Here is a 25,096-nt window from a genome sequence, read left to right on the forward strand (position 1 = left end):
TGCATTGCGTCAGCATTGTTGTTAGCATTATGTTGTATTGTATTAGCATTGTTATTAGCATTATCTTTTATTGGATCAGCATTGTTATTAGCATTATGTTGTATTGTATTAGCGTTGTTATTAGCATTATTTTGTAATGTATCAGCATTGTTATTAGCATTATGTTGTATTGCATCAGCATTGTTATTGCCATTATGTTGTATTGCATCAGCATTGTTATCAGCATTATGTTGTATTGCATCAGTATTGTTATTAGCAATATGTTATATTGCATCAGCATTTTTACCATTATGTTGTATTGCATCAGCATTGTTTTTAGCATTATGTTGTATTAAATCCGCATTGTTATTAGCATTATGTTGTATTGTATTAGCATTTGTATTAGCATTATGCTGTATTGTATCAGCATTGTTATTAGCAATATGTTATATTGCATCAGCATTTTTTACCATTATGTTGTATTGCATCAGCATTGTTATAACCATTATGTTGTATTGCATTAGCAATGTTATAACCATTATGTTGTATTGCATCAGCATTGTTGTTAGCATTATGTTGTATTGTATTAGCATTGTTATTAGCATTATCTTTTATTGCATCAGCATTGTTATTAGCATTATGTTGTATTGTATTAGCGTTGTTATTAGCATTGTGTTGTAACGTATCAGCATTGTTATAACCATTATGTTGTATTGCATCAGCAATGTTGTAACCATTATGTTGTATTACATCAGCATTGTTATCAGCATTATGTTGTATTGTATTAGCATTGTAATTACCATTATGTTGTATTGCATCAGCATTGTTATTAGCATTATGTTGCATTGCATCAGCATTGTTGTTAGCATTATGTTGTATTGTATTAGCATTGTTATTAGCATTATGTTGTATTGCATCAGCATTGTTATTAGCATTATGTTGTATTGTATCAGCATTGTTATTAGCATTATGTTGTATTGTATCAGCGTTGTTATTAGCATTATGTTGTAATGTATCAGCATTGTTATTAGCATTATGTTGTATTGCATCAGCATTGTTATTAGCATTATGTTGTATTGTATCAGCATTGTTATTAGCATTATGTTGTATTGTATCAGCATTGTTATTAGCATTATGTTGTATTGTATTAGCGTTGTTATTACCATTATGTTGTATTGTATCAGCATTGTTATTAGCATTATGTTGTATTGCATTAGTATTGTTATTAGCATTATGTTGTATTGCATCAGCGTTGTTATTAGCATTATGTTGTATTGTATTAGCAATTTTATGGGTATTCAGCATTATTTTTTCTTAATTCCTTTAAACTGCACAGAACACTTTTCTCAAGATATGAGGTTGAGAAGTTAAAATGGTAAATGTTGTATATGTTAAATAAAAACGAATTTCCTTTCCAAAGACTTTTATTGATGGCAATGCCGGCCATTAGGCTAATATATTTATAGCATTTTGAGGAAGTCTGGCCCTGAATTTTTTTCTAGCACACTGGTAGTCCAATGCGTCATTAAAAATTGGCAGGTGTAATAAGTATGTTCACAATTATTCCATAGTATGGCAAATTGGTCATATGGTGCAGTGGTTAGCACACCTGTCTGCAAAACCAGTTTAATTCCAGTTCAAAGCAATTATTTGTTCCAAGCAATATCAACCGCTGTAAGTGTGTATTTTATCGCTATAACTGGACATTTGACAGACCAACAAACAATCACTTAAATTTATATAGATAAGCAATCATATTAACGAGTGTTCATGAAATTCCTTTTGTTGGAGGCAGCAGTGAAGTAGTTGCTAACTTGTCACACACTTTTTGAACTTGTTTTTTTTTCAGTTTTGCTATCTCAGTATATAAAATAATGTAAATTTTATTTGCAGGGTATTACTAGACGTTTTGATTGTAGACTGCTTTTTATTTCACATCAATTGTGTACGATAGTTTAAACCTACTCACTAGTCATTTGTATCAGTTACTTACATAACTGTTCACTTTCGTACTACCTTGTTCTGTTATTTCAGACGGGAGGCCTTTATGGAGCAATACTTTGCGAGCCAAAGAGATAGCATATTCAAACACGTAGAGGTAACTTGCTTATTTCTAACAGTGTCGGTTTATTTATTCTTTTAAACCGTTGTGAGTCAATCACAGCCATCTCAGCGTTGTGTGCATTTTAAAGTTAGCTCTCTGAATTTGGCATTCACTGCGAAACATGGACAAGTCTCAGAGAGTTAACCTCTTTTCATCGAAAGTTGACATTCATGTTCAAAGTAAATTCAAAAGTGGCACATGTTATTTTAGGCCAAATAGCCCGAAATTTGTAACAAAACTAGCATTTAATACGTGTCATGTTGTTACTGTCTTATGTTCTTTTTATGATCCCTTTTCATTTAAAGATGAACTCACATAAAATTTTAGAAGGTTTCATCAAAAATTATCGATGTTTTTCTATCTATTGCAATTGTTTTTGATGTTTGAGGTGATCTGACTGCCATGATGTTTCAAGATTAAAATTGACAAAACTTCATTGTGGTTAAAAAAAATTCAGATTCAAATGAATGTACAATTATGACGTCACGTCAGCTAAGATATCAACGGAATAGAAACGCGTAATGCTGCAACTTGAACACAATAGTGTGGCGGACGTTGCATTTACTTTATTTACTCCTATATGCCTTATACTGTCTTGTCCTTTTAAATATCGTGATTCCTCTCCCCTGTCGGTTGTATATGCTTATTTCTTATTACTCTGTACGTTTTCAATCGGCGACGCCAATAATTATTTAATCATACTTATACTTATTTTTATATTATTATTGTATTCAGTTTCGACCGTGTGCTATGCTTTTACTTGTTTTTGTACATATCCACCTTCCTTTTATATGGTAGTAAATTGGGTGACTTGGCAAGATGGGCCAGGCTCCCAGTGGAGTTGTGAATGCATCTGTTGTACATTGATTGTGGCGCATACAGTCAAATCCAAACTTATTCACTTTGAACTCATACACTCTTTCTCTGCCTGAAACAGGGGTGGATTGCAGTAGCCAGTTAAGGGAAGGCGCTTGACCTTAACAATAATTTGATATCAATAACATGGCAGCAGTATATCTAGCGACATCAATTTAGCATGTTCCTTCTAATTATTTTACCTATGATCAAGTTTTGTCGACTTTAATCTGGAAACTTCCTGGCAATCAGACAACCTCAAACATAAGACACCTTAAACACCGTAAATGATAGAAAAACATCGATACTTTCTGATAAAATCTACTAAAACCTTTCATAAGTTCATCTTTAAGCGAGATTTTGGACTTATCGGTCCTCTTAACATCTCAACAACCACCAATACCTGAATATCATTAATATTGAAATACCACTGCCTCTCCAGCATGATACCATCAGTCATGTTTTTATGGTAGCACCTGTGCATCTTTGTCATTTTTATGGTAGCACCTGTGCATCTTTGTCATAAAGGTTTTGACCTATCTCTAATATGCAACCATAATATGGAAAATTAAAATTGAAATTTTAATCAAAAATTAAAATTACGTCCTATTTCAGGGTTATTGTTTAGATGTTGCAAGTGTCTTCTTGAATATATTTCACTACTCATTTACAATTCTTATCTAAACTCAAAACTAACTTACTGTGTTGATGTGTAGAAAAATGCTCCAGCTGTGTACTTAAACCCTTTATTTCTCTTTCAAAAAAGGCTAGTTCATATTAATTGTGAAAAAGGTTTCCTATATCGTACTAAAGAACTTTTTCATACCTTAAAAAACTTCTTGACAATTTTTGGTTATATAAATATCATACTTTGCTTCGTGCTTTTATAGCAATTCAAAATTGTTTTCAAAACACTGTGCTTGTATAAATTACGAGACAAAGTTTTATAAAAATGCCCATTCCACCATCTAGCTCCACTGCCAGTCATCAAAAAACAATGTACCAAGAATCCGTGCTATGAAAGCAACTATCTAAATATGTATATTAACTAATATAGGACCATTTCCAAATTTAAAAATAGTCTGAGAGTTCATTCTCTAGAGCAGGAGTGAGAGTCTATTTTTTCTGCTATTGACTAACTGGGCCTTGCCTTGACCGGTTCACCGTTGCATATAAACCTCGTCATCACCTCCTTTGTGTTGTTATATTTATTGTTCATTATTAGAAATTAATTATACGCTCTTATGTTGACAACCATGTGATGTGTTTATTACTCCAATTTTTTGTTCCATTTACCTATTGATGAAATGAACAAACAAAATCTTAGCAAATCCATGTTAAGGCCCGTACACACTATCGCTCAAATCAATGTTTAGCTGTGCGATGGACAGCAACGATTAGCTGATTCGACGTCATCATCAATGATAAGGTGTAGACACTATGAGCAATTAGCTGTAGGTGATCGCTAACCAACAACTAATAGAAATTACGAAATTGCATTCCGGATATTGTGAGTCTTTTTGTTATCTTTTAATGGTCTGATTATGTAATTTATAACCATGCTTGTCGAATATGAATTGACACCAATGATATACAGCCCCCAAGGATAGCCAACGGCTCTCATATGGGCGGGGTTTAATGATGGAGCTCTGTTGGGATGAACCCGAACACGGCACCCGAACAAACAAATATGCTGAATAAAGCCCCCTGTAAATTTACAAATATTATGAACTTTAGTGGTTATTTTAATTGTCTGTTGAATTCATTTTGTTGTCAAATAAGTATAGTATTCCAATCTTGTCACCATTATGATCAGTCAGTTGCCATTCGCAAGCATTCGTGATATTAATAGTCACAATCGTAAAATAGCCCAAATTCGATTTTGTATTTAGGTTTTGCGTATAAAAACTACGCTGCACAGCTTTGCCTGCTGTCTCATCTTATTGGCTAGGTAAAACAATGTGAGAACGATGGAAGACTTTGTCATTTTCTAATAGGGGTGGCAACATATTAATCAAAAACTAGAAAAAAAGGCCGTTGTTCGGGTAATTTTGGGTAAATTATATTAAACTTTAAGCATATATTACGACCTTTACCAATTTTAAAATTAATAAAAGTAGGTAATTTGAAATGTTTTATTTTGCATGGATCCATTATTTTGGTTTGGTATCACCCATTGTAGAAATTCAAGGTTTGCTATTATGAACCGCGGGTCTACTGACTGAATGAGCTAATGAAACGATAACAGCGAGTCGTGTTTTCCAAAACCTAACAAGGCAACGCGACCGCCCCGCGAGAGTTGTTTGCTCCGAAACCCAGGCTAGCACAATCCTAACTGAGCTTCATCATTAAACCCCGCCCATATGATAGCCATCGGCTATCCTTAAGGGCTGTATATCATTGTGGACACCAATCTTTACAATTGTTGAATTGGATGCGATGCAGTCAACAAACAGCCAATCAAGATGCTAACAGTCGCAATCCTCAGTGTCAAATGTCAACATATCAAAAGTCCATCGCATCAGCGCTAGCAACGACTACATTGGCCGCTCATCGCAAAATGTTGTCATAGCAGCCGATCGTTGCGATCAATCGCGCAGCTAATCATCGATTTGAGCGATAGTGTGCATGGGCCTTCAAGCTAATTACAATATAGCCAACCTTTGACAGGTGTTAATATATGTGTTTGACGTGGAAAGCCGCGAGCTTGAGAAAGATATGCACTACTACCAAAGCTGTCTGGACGCCCTTCTTACTCATTCCAAAGATGCCAGAATATTCTGTCTAGTACACAAGATGGACCTGGTTCAGAAAGACCAGCGTGACCAGGTATAAAAGTTTTTCTGCTGAACTGAGTTCACTAGATTTATTTGAAGCGACAGACTTCTAAAGAACCGAGTTTAATGCTTGATTATAAGTTGAAAACTTTATAAACCATATGGATAAGGTTTAAAATGAAGGAATGAGTTGATGATTTAGTCAAATCAGGATGATTTGCTTTTGAAAATTCATGGTAAACTAGTAGCCTTAGATGACTCATCCTATTTTATGTAAATGAGATATTTTATATTTTATTGCATGCAATATAAATTGGAAATTACAGTCAAACCTTGGCATATGAGCTAATCCATTTTGGGACTGAGTTCGTATGTCAATTTTCTTGAATCCCAAAGCCGTATTTCCTATATAAAGCAGCTAAATACAAATTAATCTGTTCCCACTTTTGAAAAACACCTAAAAGAAGGATATTACAATGGAAAGCCGTGTTTTTAGTTGTTTTAATTCACTGTCTATGTTCACAAAGTAAACTATTCCTATCAAGTGGTTATGGTCCACAATAAAATGTCACATTATTATGTACAGTACTGGATGAAGTTCTTACTTTTGAGACAGATGGAAGTGGTTAATGACAGTATAAGAAAGGCTTGACGGCTTGACTCAACCTCAGTACGCTCAACTTTTGTGACACTACGTAACAGAACATAAACTTTAAATTTAACTCGAATGAGTTTAGAAACTTTTGAAAATAACTTTTAATCTTACACAAAACTTAATACTTATTTTGTCTTCGTTTTCATATTTTATTATCTTCTCTTGGCCTCGTTTTTGCCTCGCTTTCAGCCGACCTTTTTGAAACTTTTTCAAACTGATCTGACAAGAAAGACAGAGTTCTCGAAGCCGACCTCTTGCATACTTTGCCACCTAGCGACCACTTCGAAAGCCATCTTGTATGCTCATATTTCGAATTTGTACAGACTATATGTAAGAATGTAAGCTAGTAGAGTAATTATTGATAGAGATTTTTATTGTTACAGTAGTTCCTCACTTTTCTCAGTTAATCCGAACCAGGGCTATCTCACTGTAACTGAAAATCCACGAAATGGAAACTACTATACTAATATTTAATAAAGTCACTTTGTAATTAATCGTAAGCATTTTTTTACGTAGGTTCAAGGGACAATTTAGAGAATAATGAGCATTTAAGAAACACAATAAAGGGTGTCACCAGCTCATTGCAGTTGTACACGTCACCAAACGGAACAGGAAATTAGTGAACTGCGATGGCTTCTAGCTCAATCATGGTTGCAAGGAGATCTGAATGGATCAGAGCATTAGAGAGATTTATATATTTGATTTTCTTAATCTTTTGTTTTTATACGATTTTGGTAATCTTTTATCTTTTCACGAATATGTTTTACTTTACAATGTACCAAAGTCACAAAAGATGAATCATGAAGTAGCTAAGGATTGCTGTACTTTATCATCCAGGTAAACTAACAGAATTTTAAGTTAAGCCGATGAGTAGGTTTGTAACAGTGTTGATAACAATACACTCTTACTTAACTAGTAACTAACTAGTAACCAACTTGACTTATATATTAGGTATGACTAGCAGGCCTGCAGTCCCGTTTGCCGTGAAGGTCTTCAGGTGTAATAACTATGTATACAATTATTCATTGCTGCAACGAGATGGTTGGGTGATGCAAATGGTAGCATGCTTGATCGCCAAACCAAAGATATGGGTTCAGTTCCCGTTTAGTGAATTTTTTCCAAACGCTCTTAGCATGGCTTCGGACAAACAGATTCTGCTCATATTATAGTAACGACCTTAGTAGTTTGTTAACAATCTTCATTTAACTTTTACTGGCCAATTTACTTCAACTCATGGAACTGCAATTCTATTAAAACCAAATAGTAGCCGGAAATGTATGTTGTGATCTAAAAACCTTATCGGTAAGGTCATCATAGGTAGACTTTGGACACTGCTTTAATTAGCTGTTTGTAGGACTGCAACTGAGTTAAAGGTTGACTTGCAACAAAATTCACATTACAGTTATTTGGTATCAAAATATTGACCATGTCTTACTCTGCTGTGTTGTAGGTGCACAATATGTGGAAATGTGATTACAAACTTTTAAAATCTCAAAAATGAACAGTTATTTGCAGCCATCACGAAAACGCTGTAGGTTGGAATCCCTCTCTAAAATGTCTTAATCGGGACGTAGTTGAACATGACCTGCTTCTGTTTACACTTTCATGCAACCTCATTCATCGAAATATTTTCACAAATATACTTCACGCATTCAATAAAACCATGTTCATTGTCCTCATGTGTCTATGTAGTCATCGTTGTAACGCTGTCACTTTGAGCACTGATATCTCAAAATCTATCGTAAAAATTCGTTTAAATTTTAACCTTTGCTCAAAGGAGTGTATATCATCCTCTAATAGATATGACGAGCCTGCTGGTCACCTGTGATAGTCGAAAAATGCTGCAGAAATTTTTGTGCCATTTGGCAGGAATTATGGGTCACATGATCAGATTACGACTAGATTATTAGACCAAGCTGAAACGAAACTGGAAAGTAGCGAGCATCTATATTTGATACGGGCTTTCCGGTAGAACCCGACGTGTTTGTCATAAACTAGTACTACGAATTGTTTTGTATTGAGCCTTTGATTGGCCTTTTATTTCACATGATAACATCACCTGTCAAAATAATAACCACAATGTTTGAGTACGTCCCCGAAATAAAGAGATTCCACTCTACGTTTTCGTGATGGCTGCGATTAACTGTTTGGTTTTGAGCTTTTTGAATATACTTCACGCTAATAACTGTAAGGTGAATTTTGTTACAAGTCAACTTTAAGTTCTGTTCTCTGAAAACTCTCACAAAAATGATAGCCTGAAAACTGATCCTGAAATTTTTTCTGTTTTTTATTTTTTAACTGTAGAAAAATTATTTATAAAAACTTCAAAAGCATTGATGGCAAAAGTTCACACTCATATCAGCTCTCGGCTTTAAGGTTACTACACAAAACAAAATAGTATGTACAAGCATTAATATTTAACAATAATAGTAATAATATCTATCACAGAACAGGGATGTTGATATACCTGGTAACGAATTTAAAAGGTATAATTAGGTTTGCAGGATTGTATACAATTTAACATCTAAACATTTTTCATGCACCAATCCCTTCTTGTAATGTGAAGATCATATGTTACATACAAGTTTTCTGCTGGATTATCATATTTAGGCTGTTTTAGAACATTCGATTCAAATAATTGTGTATTACTACAAAAGTAGTGCACTATCGATCCCGTATTCCAGCTTACCGCACTGCCATCTATCATATCGCAGTCTCTGAACATATTGCCTTATCCTAAATTTGATCGTTTTCCCTATTTGTCTTACAGGTTTCAAAATCCTGCATAAACTCTACCCATAGTATTGGTATTTAGTGTACTACACACATGACAAACATCGGTTTCCATTTTGTTTTGTGACACCAGCATACTACATCCACCATCATATATTTTAGTTCATGAACTTTCTGTTACTACTAACTACAATTCACTATCCCGACTCCTTTGCAAAACTATTAGATTACCAAATTTTAAACATACCTGTTCAAATCACTCAATAATTCAAGAATTCTTTCTTTCCATTTTTATTTGTTTTTGTGGCATATAACGAAAACAAAATTTTTACGAAAAAAATTCTTTTGTTTATGACTACTAATGCCAATAGAAATAGCACGACTCCGTAACTTACGGTCTCAAGATTAATTCTATCTTTTTCAAAAGATAATCTGTGCTAGTATTTTTTATGATTTGGCACTTTTTTGAAATATGTTATAGAACTTTAAAATGCTCTGACTTGGTTTTTAAAGTTTCATTTAGTAGCTCGTTTGTTTTAGATATTTCATGAGCGTGAGAACGATATCAAACGACTCTCCAAGCCATTGAGTTGTGAATGTTTTGCTACAAGTATTGGGGATGAGACGCTCTATCGAGCTTGGTCTTCTATTGTCTACCTTCTCATTCCAAACATGAGCAGGCTTGAGAGCAATCTCCGCCAATTCGCTTCAGTTCTCGAAGCAGATGAGGTGCTGCTGTTTGAAAAGGCCACATTTTTGGTAAGTAATTACCAACCTTAGCAATTAGTATGCAATGTTTGTACTCACTCTGATTATTTAGGTAGTTGAACTTGTATTAATAAATTTAACTTTGTCATTGGGTGTGCCTGCCAGTCCGCATGAATGGTGTTTTGTATCTTACAGGATAAATAGTAATCTAGCCATACATAGGTTGAGGAAAAATTGAATGTCTGTAGGCAATTGTTAAATATTACATTATATTATATATTAAAGCATATAACAGCCTATTTGTTGACAAAACATTGCTGGTAAGACAGTTTATTTGGTAAGTAGTAATAGCTGAGCAAAGTTTCTTTTAGTTGTAGGATGGGCCGAGTTTCTTTGATTTATGTAACAATCTGTGCATAAGTTTAGTTTAAAACATAATTATTATAACTTATGCATTTATCTTAAGTTATTTGCTGTGGAGGCGCCGCTTTAGCAACATCTGGCATTATCTATTCCAGACTAAAGGCCACTTTAGAAGCTGCTTGGTAAAAAAAGTGGTATTGCTTAATTTGTACTAGAAGTAGATGCCCCAGCTGTATCTGCTGACATTTAAATAATTTTTAATATCTATACTCTGACTTTAAGTTGCTGCAACATGGCTGCTAAGATTTTAGTTGCAGAGGAATTAGAATAAGGTAGAAAGTAAGATGGTAATGTGATGGTTGTGTGCGGCGTAATTATTTTACTATCAATCTTCGAATCGAATAATTAAACTGTCAGGTTGCAGCAAAACTTTATTGTGTTAGAATCTCAACTTAGTAATCTGGTAATATATTCATCTCAAGCACTTCGTATTCTGCACACACACTGGATTCTAAAGATGCAGCTCTTATATATATCATACATGAAAACCATCGGAATCCCAGAATCGTATTGCTACAATAACAATTAATTAAATAGGAAAACACTTATGTTTATAGAGGTTGCAAGACACAAAGACACTGAATGACTCAGGAGAATGTCAATGGCAAACCAGAACCAACATGTCAGATAACAGATTCGATGATAACTGTATGAAGAGGAAAATATTGCTGACTTCTTTAGCTGGCTCCATAAACATCATGCCACGTAATTATTGTTCCACTGGCAAAAATATCTTTATACAATCAATTAGATGGTGACAGTCTAACCAAATGTCTGGAATGTATCAGTGGTGTGGTGAAAACCAACCGGATCTCGTAATTGACTCTAAGCTTTTGTATAAACTAAATGAATGTCATAAGATAGAAAATAGTGTTATTAAATTGCATTTGACCTCTATCTTACAGTAACATCTAAGCAAGGTCTGAGAGTTTGGTTTGTGAGGTTACGATCTGGAGGTGTTATTTTCAGGTAATATCACACTGTACTCTGCGGGAACACAGAGATAGCCATAGGTTTGAGAAGATTTCCAACATCATCAAACCATTCAAACTGAGTTGCAGCATGTTGGCTGCATCATTTCAAAGCATGGAAGTCAGGTGAGTGTAGCATGTTATTTTCTCGTTTCCTCTTAACTTCTCCCTTCCCTCCCCCTTTTCCTCACTCCCTCCCACTCCCCTCTCTTTTTCCCCCTTCTCTTTTTTCCCCTCTCTCTTTTTTACCGTCTCTCTTTTTCTCCTTCCCTTTTTTCCCCCTTCCCTTTTTTTCCACCCTCTCTCTTTTTCTCCCCTCTGTCTCCCCCTCTCTCTTTTCCCCTCTGTCTCTCCCCTCTCTTCCCCTCTCTCTCTTCCCCTCTCTCTCCCTCTTCCCCCTCTCTCTCTTTCTCTCTCTTTATTCCCCTCTTCTCTCTTCCCCTTTCTCAATCTTCCCCTATCTCTCATCCCCTCTCTCTCTTCCTCTCTCTCTCTCTTCCCCTCTCTCTCTTTCCCTCTTTCTCTCTTCCCGTCTCTCTCTCTTCTCTTCTCTCTCTCTTCCCTTCTCTCTCTCTCTCTTCCCTTCTCTCTCTCTCTTCCCCTCTCTCTTTCTCTTCCCCTCTCTCTTCCCCTCTCTTTCTTATCCTCTCTCAGTTCTCCTCTCTCTTCTCCCCTCTCTCTCTTTTCCCCTCTCTTTCTTCCCCTCTCTCTTCCCTTCTCTCTCTTCACATTTCTCTGCCCCCTTGTTTTGTCTCTTTCCCCTCTGTCTCCCCATCGCTCTCTCTCCCACTCTTCTTTCTCCCTCTTTACCCCTTCTCCACCTCATTCTCCCCCTATTTTCCTTTTCTCTACTCTCTCTTTTTGTATCTGAGTATCATGCCATGTGAGGGCGAAGATCTTCCTGTAGGTATGACTTTTTGGCATGTTTCAATAGTGGATTGCTTTATGTTGGGTGTTTTTATTGAGACGACGTAGCTAGCAGGCTGTTGATTGTCAGAAAAGCTTTTTCACGCTATGTCAGGTTTAATTTTTAGTATTGCAGGGCTGCTATCCACCCTCTTCATCTATGCTGGAGCGCTTATGGGGGAGCCGATTTAGTCACCAACTATCCTTTCTCACCGGTGGATAAACCTTGAGCATCATTTGCTGTTTGTTAAACTGATTTCATAGGGCTTGCTTAACATGTAATATTGTGTTTTTTTTGTAGAAATGGAGAGTTCACGGCATTTATTGACCTCTTCACATCTAACACATATATAATGGTAATCATGTCTGACTCAACTATATGTAAGTTTGTATGGCTGTCATCTTTTGTTCCATATACACGATACATACTTGTATACTATGGTGTCCATGTTTGAAACTAGGATAAGTAGCCAAAATTGCTTTATTACATTTAGACTTAAGGGTTTGTTATGTCTCAGATGTTTTATGCCAAGGTCACACATGCCAAAATTTGAACTGGAGCCAAGCAGTAAACCCCAAGTTGTTTTTCATTGATGAGTCTGAAAACATCATCTTCAATCGATGCATTTTTTGACCTTGAAATTTTCAAATTTTTTTGTATTTAATGATTGAATATATAAGAAATTAATGAATAGTAATTGAATGTAGTAATGAATAATGAATAATAGTGAATATAATGAATAATGAATAATAGTAATGAATAATTGCACAGTAGCTTCAACAATCTAAGAAAGGGAGTTTTCGCTGTTCACCATAAAAAAGGTAAAAACCTCAGATTTAGTTTGTAACTTGCTTTTAGTACGAACTGATAAACCGAGGTCTTCTCATCAATTTTTTTAAAATATATGTAGAACGGTTTGCCTGATGTGCTAAAAAAGTTTACAAGCTACTTTCCTGAATTTAAAAAAAAAGTGTTGGTCATTTTGTCTCAAGGTTTTTTATTTTTGATAGAAGCAAAAGATCATTTTCCTCTAAAGTGTATCTATAAACCCGCTGAATTAGCCCATTTTGACAAAAGCTATAAATGCTGCATCTTTTAGCTTTTATTTTGGTCTAAACACAATAAAGGTCAAGGCCAGCAACTTTAAAGCTATAAGGGAAGTCAATCAAGTTGATTATAAAAACAAAAGGGCAAAAGGGTAACGTCACTATAGTCTGAGCTGAAAAGATGCTGCAACTTGTAGGCTTATCAAAGTTGCACTGACGAATAAATTAACGTCCAAGTTCATCATAATAAAGTTAACACTCGTCTCTAAACCAACGTTGCTTCTTCTTTACCACACTTTTTAATCTTTTACGTAACAGCCATAGCCTTTGCTGCTTGGGTTTGTTTGGTTTCATCGCCGTAAAATCGTAGCTTTTATGTAGTATGGTTTCATTTTTCTGAAGCAAGTTGTTGTACGCATAGTTTGTGGACAATTTTAGGATATTCTTGGTAAGGTATGAGTTGGTAGTTTTAGGAGATATTATGTAATTTATGATTTGGTGGTTTTAGCATCAGCAGCCACTCTAATGAACATCAAGAATGCCAGGAAACACTTTGAAAGGTTAGAAAAACCAGAAGAGATTGCACAGCGATAGTCCACTGTTATTCTCATACAGGTTAGTTGTTAGTAGTGATCAATGAGAGTTGAAACTTCAATCTGCTTCTAAGCTGGCTATGTTTCCAATCTCACATCAGCAATCATGGTTGCTGGAAGGATATTGACTCCCAAGATGATAACATATGGTCTACTTACCTTCATGTCTCAAGCATTGTTATACAGCATTTTGAAATGAATAGGAACAGCAGTTCAACGCATTTCACTTGCATTTGTGCAAAAAATATCTATTGATATAGTCATGTAAATAAATGTATTTCCATATGTATAAACTGCAAGCCTGTGTTATGGAAAGCTCTTACTAAAAGTTCACCACACAAAATTCAAACTCGTTTGCTTTTAACGTATCAAAGGTTTTATATAATTGATTTTCATCGCATTCAAAAGTTAAACAAATCTTCTTTTACTCTTGAGAGCAAACTGATTTCACGCAGTTAATCAGGCCATCAGTGTATGCTGATGTTTCTTCGGTGAGAAAACTTATGTTGAATTTCCTTTGAAACATTTTGCAAAGAACTTTCTTTGTTCATCAGCTCATCAGTTATTTACCGGTAAATATTTTGAAATACTTATTTTACTAAAACCCTAAAAGTTGTGTTAAACTCTTAAAACCCATGATTCTAAGTATACATTATGAACTATAGAATTGTTACAATATTGTAATGCACCGTTTGATTATGCAAAAATTTTGTTGTAATGTTTCTTTTTCTTCAGGCTGTAAGGTAATAAATGCATTGTAATAAAAATATTAACTGGCACTTAAACGTACTGCTGCAGGTATCAAGTTTCATTTCAGACACTTATTCTACTTCTGCATGCTTTTGTTTTAGTAAATTTTAAATTCATGTTTGGTTTTGGTATCCTACTTTTAGATAATAAAATTCCATGAAAATATTATTATTGCTTATCGTCATTTTGTTATAGTTGAATAACTTCCATGCCTCTGTAAGTTGTCCTTTCCTACTCATATATTATCTTGCACCTTTCATATTATGTTCTATGATATCTTGTATAATAACTTGGGTATTATATCCAGTATATATACAGTATATATATTGTATATATACTGTATATATTTACTGTATATATAATATATATATATACTGTATAGATATACTGTATAGATACACTGTATAGATACACTGTATAGATATACTGTATATATATACTGTAAATATATACAGTATATACATGTATATACAGTATAGATATACTGTATATATACAGTATATATATATACTGTATATATACAGTATATATACAGTATATCTATACTGTATATCTATACAGTATATATATACTGTATATATACAGTATATCTATACAGTATGTATATATATATATCTAAATCTCAAAGTTTATCATCTGTCGTTCGGGCTGTCCAGTTATAGCTAATAAAAAAGTTTTTGGACAAAAACTGATTTGTATTTAACATATAACATATAACATTTGCCATTTTAACTTTCAAACTAGATATTATGAGAGAAATGTTTTGTGTGGTTGTAATAAATGAAAAAAAAATTTTTCAATTTCATAACTTGAAAGAAGTGTTTCCGTTGAAAGAATTGGGAAGAAAAATAAAAATGTAAAGGTGTTTAAATGTGAATGTGAAATCATTTTGCTACGGTTACAATGAAGAATTACTTGGTATAAAATTATATGATTTTAGTTTGTTTGTGTGCATGCGAAAATTGGCATGCCAGTTTCGTAAGCAATATACGTACATAGAGTGGTATAGAAACCCATAGTAATTATCTACTGCATTCACCTCCTGGTGAAAATCATCATTAAAAATTAAAAACAAAATAATATGTTAACTTTAGTAACTATAGGTACCTGCAATGAATTAGTGCATTCTGTGGTTGTGATCTGCAAGATAATACAACGTTACAATGTAATACGTGGAGAGTTCTTACCTTCGACACAGACGTGCAACATAAATGCTGAATCTAACTTGAATGGATTTAGTTTACTAAACACATACTTGAAGGAAGTTTTGGTATGTATTTTAGTCAACTTCAAACTTTTAGCTAAAATTTCATCATGTTTGCGAATCTGTTTTTATCATAACGGTTAACGCTAAGCTCGCCATGGCAGGCAACATATATCTCTTAATAACGTATATAATCAGTACACAATTTGCCAAATTTTAATTTTGAGGTAAATTATCGTCGATATTGTGTGGCGGAACAAGTTAGCCCTAGCCAAAAAAAAGACGAAGAAGCATCGTGTTGCATATGCTTAGGACCAACACATTTCTTAACAAGGGCATCGTAACGCGTTGGCTTAATGCCAAAATAGTTAGTGTGTGCATACGCTATATCGTATATCATAGTGCATTTGATCAATACTCCTTGCATAGCTCAACAGTAGAGCGCGCGAATTAAAAATTTCTCCATCTCCCCAAATCCATCAGAAAGTAGAATTTTAAATTCCAAGATTTTAATAGCTATAGCTGGACAAACACAGACACATATACACATTCAAAACCTTAGAGAAATATATAGATATAGATTTTTTTATTGCATAGTCCTTTAAGAACTTCTCTGTAATCATAGTTGATACTCCTGTTAAATTTGTTGCAGATGACTTAAGAGTGTAAAGATGTCAGCGGTCTGGGACACATTGTTATCTCAGTTATTATCTTCATCGTTATTATCATCATAGGATGTTCTCCGATTCTTGATTATACTCACCAGTTATCTTCATATATTTACTGAACTGTTTTGATTATTACAATCATCTTATACAAATGACCTTACCAGTGCTGTTACTTTTTGTAAGTTGTTTTAAGATAGTATTAGTTGTCGAAATCTTTACATGAAGTTATAGTGGACAAGTATTTTATCAGAAATTTGACTTCTGTAAATATAAATAAATAAAACACTTTGGATTCTTATACCAACAGTCTTTTGCTGTGAATAAATGTATGTTCATCGTTCAAATGTCGTTCAATGACAACATCATCAAATTATGTCACCAATTACATTATACAAAATAAATATTTTACCAAAATTGTGTTAAATTAGTCGGTCTTCTGTATGGCATCTTACACTTAACAAACACATGCTGAGCCAGTTCCGCTACTGCTCTACAGCGCATAGATGTATTTGAACATTTTATCATCAGCTCTCTCATTTCTTTTTGAGCCGATGTCCCGTATCTCTCATAGAATTCAAGGGTGTTGGCTTCATTGCTAAAAAGCAAATAGAGATTATTATTGTTGCTCATTTAATAGGCATATGAGTTTTTTCTTTGCCATTAAGCTATTTTCCATTTTTTTCAGTAACAGTCAGAATTGTTCAAAGACATCTACATCTATGGTCAGAAATAGGTGCTCTGCTATGTAGCCGCACTTAATATTCAGAAAGTCCATTAAAGTTTTGGAGAGCACTTCTAGTATGTTTTATCAAGTCAAATGACAGTAGTCTGAGAATCATAATGATATAAAGTACTATTAGCTTTTAAAGTTACTCTAATTCAATTTTAAACATTATTAAGTGATATTAGACAGAATATTTCTATAATAGTGATAGCGTGCACCCTTCCACTTTTTGGTAAAACCAGAAACTTGTTGGCATTTTTGGAGGGCTACAGAATTTGTAATGATTTATGTTGTCACCTTAATAAACAAAACAAAATGCTCAAGGCTCTTTAGAAGCGCAGAAATGCAAAAGAGTTTAAGGTTTGGCTTCATACTCACGCGACAAAATTAATGTCAGAGACCAAACTCCAAGCTTTCTTCTCCAAGGTGAATCAAGTTCTCTGATAGATTTGATGGCAGTGATGAGAAAATGATATCTGTGTCTGTCTCATTTTTAACTCTTCGGTTTTTTCTAGCAATTCAGTTGTCTCCCATGTCAAACTTTTTCTCCAGCTGGGTAAGTCGCTGAATACCTTCACACTCATTTCAACACTTCATTTCTTTTTTGTTTCCATAAGCGTTGAACTGTAATAAATTATAAAATAAGTACAGCTTTTCTCAGTCTTATCATTGACTTGTTTTAAAGGTGGATTTTAGCAACTGCCGGCATCTTTATTGTTATTTGTCAAGGCAAGTTGACAAGTGCAGTAATTCCTTTTTCTTTGGAGTTAATCAGGACTTCCCTAGTCCACCACAAAAAGCGGAACTCTGTGAAATAGAAAGTAACAGACTCCTATTTAATGAACCCACTTTGTAATTAACCTTTAACTTTTTGCTTTTTTCACATTTTTTTGCGTTCATTAGACAATTTTAATGTTTTTTAGGGATTTAAGAGGCATGATGAAGGGTCTCACAAACTTTTTGTAATCTAAACCTTACAAAGCGTGCCAAGAAAAATGGCCAATCCTGACGACAGCTATCACAATAATTCTCGTCAAGTGATCTCTCACTGACCTTTCACTCAATGATCTGGCTGATCACTAAACAGGTTTCTTTGTATTTAATGCCTGCGGAACGTAAGGTAAGCACCCAAAAATTCCTATAAAGTAATGGCTATGATCACAATTAAGGAAAACCTAGTGTTGCTGAAAATGTTTTCTGAGCAGATGAAATACATTAAGAGCGCAAATAAATGTAGAAATGAAATAAATAACAAGTATGTAGACTATAAAACAGATCATTTGGTAATGATACAATTAATACAAACAATCAATGCTACTGACTAAATCAACATCGATATACCATCTAATGTGCCGTACTAATAGCAAGTGGTAGGCAACGCTCATCAATTCTCGTTATTTATAAGCTGATTTTTAATACCTGGCAATGCCGGGTGGCACAGCTACTACAGTATATATACGCTGACTTTTTCAGCGTGTAAATTGATTGATATTGATTTTGTCAGCTCATTATATGACAGCATTACAAACTAAATCAGTAGACACAGACTTCGCAGATGTATAAAGATGAGCCAAGCTTCTATGCAGTGCACAGGAGACAAGTGACAACAGGAGAGACACATCCATTTATGCTATTACATATAAATTGCCAATTATTATATACTTTATTCGAAGGATAAATATATTATTGATATTGAAAAAGCTGGTATTGTCTTCACGTAGATAAGTAAAGGGCTAGCCCAAAGGCCTTCACATTGGTAAATGCAGACAGTTCAGGCATCCAATGGGGCAGAAACTGCTCAGTATCATTACCACGGATCATACCATTCCAAAGTGAAACCAACTATAACTATAATTCTGCTGAACTTCAACTACATTATTCATCTAGTACTGCCTCTTTTTTATGAAAACGGGAGCCCTGAATTCAATACTAACTTGTGATTTCTACCATGAACACTGAATATGTTTCCATCTTTGGGAAACTGAACAAGATTTGAGAAGTTTCTTTTTTGTTTTTGAAAGCTAAATCCATTAGTTTTGTTTTATATAACATATTCATGATAGCTGAGGTTATGAATATCTCTAAAGAATCAAATCATTGATGTGACCTGAGCAGGTTGGGAGACATGAGCAGTTTAAGATCCAATGATCTGTGTGATAGTCCAGAAAGCTCATAATTATACCAAAACTTTTCTCTGGCTGACACCAAGTTAATGAATATTTAATGTTGCTGTCAACAATCAAAAATTGGTTCTTATACTTGAGAGACCGAAATTTTTATAAACTAGAATGAAGGTAAAAGTTTTAGTGTTTCTGTCTTTTATTCAAAAAACTAAACTGAAATTTAGATATACTAATGTAAGCTTTATTTGATAGTTGTAATTTTAGGTTGAACAGCTAATGGTAACAGATAAAAACAGCAAAAAAGAAAAAGGTTCGTTAAAATAACAAAGTATATGTTAAAGTTTATGCAATATCACATCAAACAGTAACATAATTTGGTATTTATCACTTGGGAGCTTTTTATATGCAATAACATGTCATAAGTTATGGCAAAGATTTTTGAAAATGCAAAAAAACGTCAAACAGCAGTCATAAAAGAATTAGCTGGATTTTTACTTTAGTAAAAGCATTTAGTTAGCGATCTAGTGCCTACTTCTCTGATTCAGAGACCAGCTAGTCCTTCATTTTTGTTTGACCACCAGTCAGTTTAGTTCAGCCGTTGTCAGTTTTCTGGTCAGGCTGGGCTAGTGCGATTGGGTCGGTCAGGCTTTCTTTCAGTCTCCTGGACTGAGCCTTTTGTCATTTGGTCTACCTGGGTCGAGTAGCTAGTTGGCTTTAGTTGGGTCGAGTCTGGGCTAGTTGGATGGTTTCATGTTGCTTTTTCCGCAGAGCCAGTGCCAGAAACTGGTCTGGCTAGCAGCTGTCACACACTCCCTTCCATTAAACTTCATGGATTGCTGTTTTCTTATGCTTTGTGGCAATATTAGAAAGGCTGGTAGATAACGTTGTTGCCTCACTTACTCTGATTAGCCGGTTCTATGCTGTAGTATTTTCTGGTCTGTTTGTTTCAGTTTCGGGCTGGCTGCGCTACTAGGGTGACCTACTCAGCCTTTTCCTAATGATTTCCACCCTGCCAAAGTTGCCTGGTTCTTCTCCGTTGGCATTCAGCCATCACAGGACTGGTAGGCAGGCAGCCCGAGATCTGCTGAAGGTTGCTGAAATTTGGTTTTACGCAGCATGATAGGACTGCTTCTAACTGGGGCAGCTTAGATTGAGTGGACTTGTGTCCGTCATCTTGTTCATGCTATTTCTGCGGTGGCTACAGTGATTTTGCCAGTAACTCCCATCATCTAACTGGTCAGAGTCTTTGTTTAGCTCAAATGATGTTGACCCTGCTGAAGGGGGAGAGCCCATGGTTGATTTAGCAGCACATTTGCGGGCTAACATCCCTTGTAAAACCTAATCCAGGCTGACCTGGTATGAGTAGAGCCAGACGTCATTTCTCGAAGACATTGCTTGCTCTTTGCAAAGTATTCCGGTTGACGCCTTTTAAGCCAACACAGCTGAAACACCTTTACTCAGCTTTCCTTACCTATATTGCTGGTGCTCAGTCTTTCTGCTTCCTGCTTCTGCTTGTATACATGGCGCTAGTTTTCTCATCTATGTTTAGCCTTTTCCCTACCAGAAATATATAACTAGGAATTAAAGAAATTACCGAGACAATCAAAAGTGCAGTTTGAGCATTACACATACAGAAATGAAAGTTGCTATAATTTACTCCCAATGTGAAGCAGATCCTTAAATAAATAGGCATTGGTAGGCAATTTGTATTAACAAATTTGTGACACGATATTAAAATATAATATTAATCCGTGGGATTTATTCAAGATGGAAAGTCTTATTAAAAAAAATAATTTCAAAATAGCAAGCTTGCTTTTGTTTAGAAACTTTGCTGACTCAAACAGAATACACTATAAGTAAAGACTGTATTGTAAAAGTTTTTTATTTTTACAGTGTCTGAAATCTAATGTAAAAGAAACTTTCTGTACCATATTTTATTATGCACACTGTTTTCATGCTTTTTGAATAGGTTTTTTAAAGGGCGTTGTATTTTTTAGTTGCTGCAGACCGGATTTCATTAACAATCAGAAGAGACCAAAACCTTTCCTTAATGACAAATTGTTTCAGCATGAATAACTGCCCAATGAGTCTGCTGAGCAATACGTCTACAGAAAACGTATCGGCAATAAGGTTATGCACTGGAAAACATCACGCTGCCTAATCAACAACAATAATCTTGTTCAACATTCTCACTGGGCTCGCAAATGTAATACATATATTTATTCTGTTTACTACTGATTTGCCTAGTAAACGAAACTACTTCTTGATTCTGATCAACTTGACCATAATTGATGTTTTAGCTAGCTGTGGTTTAGCAACAATCTATAGCCCACTACTTGCGCAACTACCTTCACCAGAATTTGAAGTTGTGTCTGCTGTTCTCCAAGGAGTTAGTATAGCTGTTACTTTTGGTTGTTACAGTCTATTGGCTCTCACGAATTTTGATTGATACTACGCCGTTTGCAAAGCATTTCAATACAGCATTTCAACATTTTCGAACAACATTGGAAAAAATTTGCTTTTGGTTTGGACAATCAATTTTGCATTGTCAGGCGTCCTATCAACATCCCCTGATGTCGCTTGTCTCATAAATGGTAAACTTAAACCAAACTCTTTAAATTGGAAAGGAATTGCTGCTTTCATTGTTGGACATTTAAACATTTTTGTTTCACTACTGCTGACTACCATTTGGCTTACATCAGTTTTGAAAGAAATACAAAGAATGAAAAAGCAAATCTTACAGGAAAAAGATCGGATATTGATCAAAACATCTGATTACACTATCAGAACAATTGTAATGCTTTATGCCTCGACTCTACCTCTCTTTCTGGCGTTGCTTTGCTTTCTTCTTAACTTTCCTGGTCGTCGGCAAATACAGTATGTAGCGACACAGATTGCTGTCTGCCTTCAAACCTTGTACGGTGTTGGTAACATTGCTCTCTATGCTTATCTAAACCCTGAATACAGACTCAAGGTAAAGAAGCTGTGTAAATCCATTTGTGTGCACAAAGTTCATCCTATCGGAGAGTAAATTACATCTGAAACTTGTGATTGGATGATTACATGTAAATGAATAGTCAGATGTACTTCTGTAAAAAAATTTTGCTGTAATACAGGGCTAATAGTTTAAAATTGTCACAATGTTTGCCACTTCTAATCATTTTATAGATTAGCAGTTTTTTGTGTGTTTTAACTGTTTCAAGTTTAGTCCAGCATGCACATATTTACAGGGGGAATGTGTTTAATGTAATTTATCATCAAATTGTTGTCTGTTGAATAAAATCTTTTCAAATATGAACATTAGTTGGGTCATAATTTTCACTGCTGTCTAAGTCGGCCAATCTGATCCCGCGGTATTTGTAAATAAAGTTTCCGATAAGACCTGTAGTTATTATATGTAGGTACATATGTGCGTATTTACACATGTACACATGTGTGTATGTATGTACATATGTGTGTACATATGTATGTACATATGTACATACATATAAACATTTGTGTATGTACATGTGTGTACATACCTCTACATGTGTACATGCATAGATATGTACGTACATACATATGTATGTACATACATATATACAAATGTACACATGTATGTACATACATAGGTGTGTACATTTGTATGTACATATGTAAGTACATATGTATGTACAACATATGTATGTACAACATATGTACGTACGTATGTATGCACGTACGCATGTATGTACGTGTGTACATACGTATGTACGTACATACGTATGTACATATGTACATACGTATGTACATACGTATGTACATACGTATGTATGAACATATGTATGTACATATGTATGTATGTGCAAATTAACATATTTATGTATGTATGCATGTAAGTATGTTTGTAGGTACATATGTACAAACATATGTATATACATCTGTACATATGTACAAATGTATGTATATGTACATATGTATGTAGATATATGTATATTTGAACATACACTTGTATGTACATACATATGTATGTATATACATTAAAGTGTAAGTATGTATGTACATATGTATGCGCATACAGATGTACATATTTATGCACATACGATTGTACATATGTGCGCATGTTAACCCACCAGTACCCTGGCAATCTAATGTGTTGTGTTAGATTGTCAGGTGTAACAATTTTCATACAATTCTTTAAGTAATTCAAAAGTAATAGCTGGTTACAAAACTTGTACAATTGGACAGCAGCGAATGACTATGAGTAGCCAAAAAACGTTGTACCCAATCAATTTCATCTAATTCTTTACAGACTCATAATTTCTCTTCTGACAATCTGCTGCAGAATATCTTACTAATTTGAACGGATGTAAAGTGATATTCTGGTGAGAGCTCGACAGCATAAGAAATGCTATGTAATATCCACAAACATTATATGAACCATGAAAGCAGCTGAATTATTTATAGACGAGCCAAACTACATGGAGAATAACTCTAAACACAATTTTAACATGATATTCATTTTAGCATTTTTTCGATTAACAGGATAAGTGAGATGGAAATCTTTCAAAGAATAATTTCTCAGACTCAATATTTAGCAATAAATCTCAAATGAATAGTTAACACTGTTTACTTCGAGAATAGTAAAAAAGTACGAAAATTTCAAACTGTTGAATTACCCAAGGAGACTTATATTTTGCTAGTATTTAGTTTCATGAGTAGAATACAGAGTAAAATTTTGCTGCAACTTAATTTCGCAGCTCTGATGAGTGCGAAAATATAGTGATGTGAAAATAAATGCAGTGGAACAAGCATAATTAGATTCCTCAGGTTCGGTTCACCGGTAAGAAGTTTTTTTCCAATTTGGTACTAGTTTGTAATTGTGAACCGCACGTAGAATTGTGTGGCCGACATTAATAATCTAATTTGATCGTTTGCTGCCATTTGTTTGTTGGACTATCCATGAACGCTCATCAATCAAAGCTATTTAATTCCGCGTTTATGCTCACTCGTTATGATAGTTTAATTTCGCTCATGAAATTTTCACGAGGGGATGACTCCGCGAAAACGTGAAAAATAGATGAGGCGAATACATAAGTGTCCTAAGGTAGTAAAGGTAAGTACGAATCAAAATACATATTAATATTTGTATGTACAATTGTCCGTACCTATGTACTTCTGTACGTATTTTCCGGCATCTCTGTTAGCTTTCCCTGACAGGAAACATTCAAAGTAATTGAATCACTCAATATAATTCGGTTTCTGGTATCAAACTGAAGTAGATAGCATTGATTGGCTTATTTCATGGTGTTACTAAGAACAGTCTTAGTAGTCTTGAAAGTTTGCCAAATAACATGAGAACACAATAACCACAAACTATCAAACATACAAAAATTCTCTAACACAACTCACTCATTGACAGACATTCGTGTTTGAGAAGATATGGTAGCTAACATCGCAATGTTTTTTAATAAAAGATATTTCAAAAGGGTTGACATGAGTTATTGTGTTGTGTAGATACTAGATCAAGTTTGTAATGTAAGTTAAAAGCTATTCATTGATGCAAGTATTGATGATTTTACGGCAAATAAATTAATGTCAACCCATGGATTTTTTCTAAAAGTCTAATTTTGTACACGTTAGTTGTTCTCAATTTTACAAATTATATCTTTTCTTGCCTAATTGTTCATTCATTTTACCAACTTTGACCAATTTTCTAACTTTGGAAACTTTTCATATGTTTAGGTAAACTAGCAAGACCGATAATAATGGTTGGCTAAAGTCAACTCTAGTTTAAGTCTAAGTTTAAGTCCAAGTTTAAGTCTAAGTTTAAGTCTAAGTTTAAGTCTAAGTCTAAGTTTAAGTCTAAGTTTAAGTGTAAGTCTAAGTCTAAGTCCAAGTTTAAGTCTAAGTCTAAT

General features: G+C 34.4%; 1 protein-coding gene across 1 annotated transcript; it reads left to right on the plus strand.

The window, feature by feature from the left end:
- Positions 1–2,018: 2,018 nt before the first annotated feature.
- Positions 2,019–13,780, plus strand: LOC137401444 (ras-related GTP-binding protein A-like). Its single transcript, XM_068087785.1, has 6 exons — positions 2,019–2,077; positions 5,609–5,767; positions 9,644–9,862; positions 11,204–11,331; positions 12,413–12,492; positions 13,667–13,780. The coding sequence occupies exons 1-6, from the start codon at positions 2,027–2,029 to the stop codon at positions 13,750–13,752; spliced, it is 723 nt and encodes a 240-aa protein (XP_067943886.1). The 5' UTR covers positions 2,019–2,026; the 3' UTR covers positions 13,753–13,780.
- The last annotated feature ends 11,316 nt before the right edge of the window (positions 13,781–25,096 follow it).

The sequence above is a fragment of the Watersipora subatra genome, chromosome 8 (genome assembly GCF_963576615.1).
Source record: "Watersipora subatra chromosome 8, tzWatSuba1.1, whole genome shotgun sequence".
NCBI classification, from domain to species: domain Eukaryota; kingdom Metazoa; phylum Bryozoa; class Gymnolaemata; order Cheilostomatida; family Watersiporidae; genus Watersipora; species Watersipora subatra.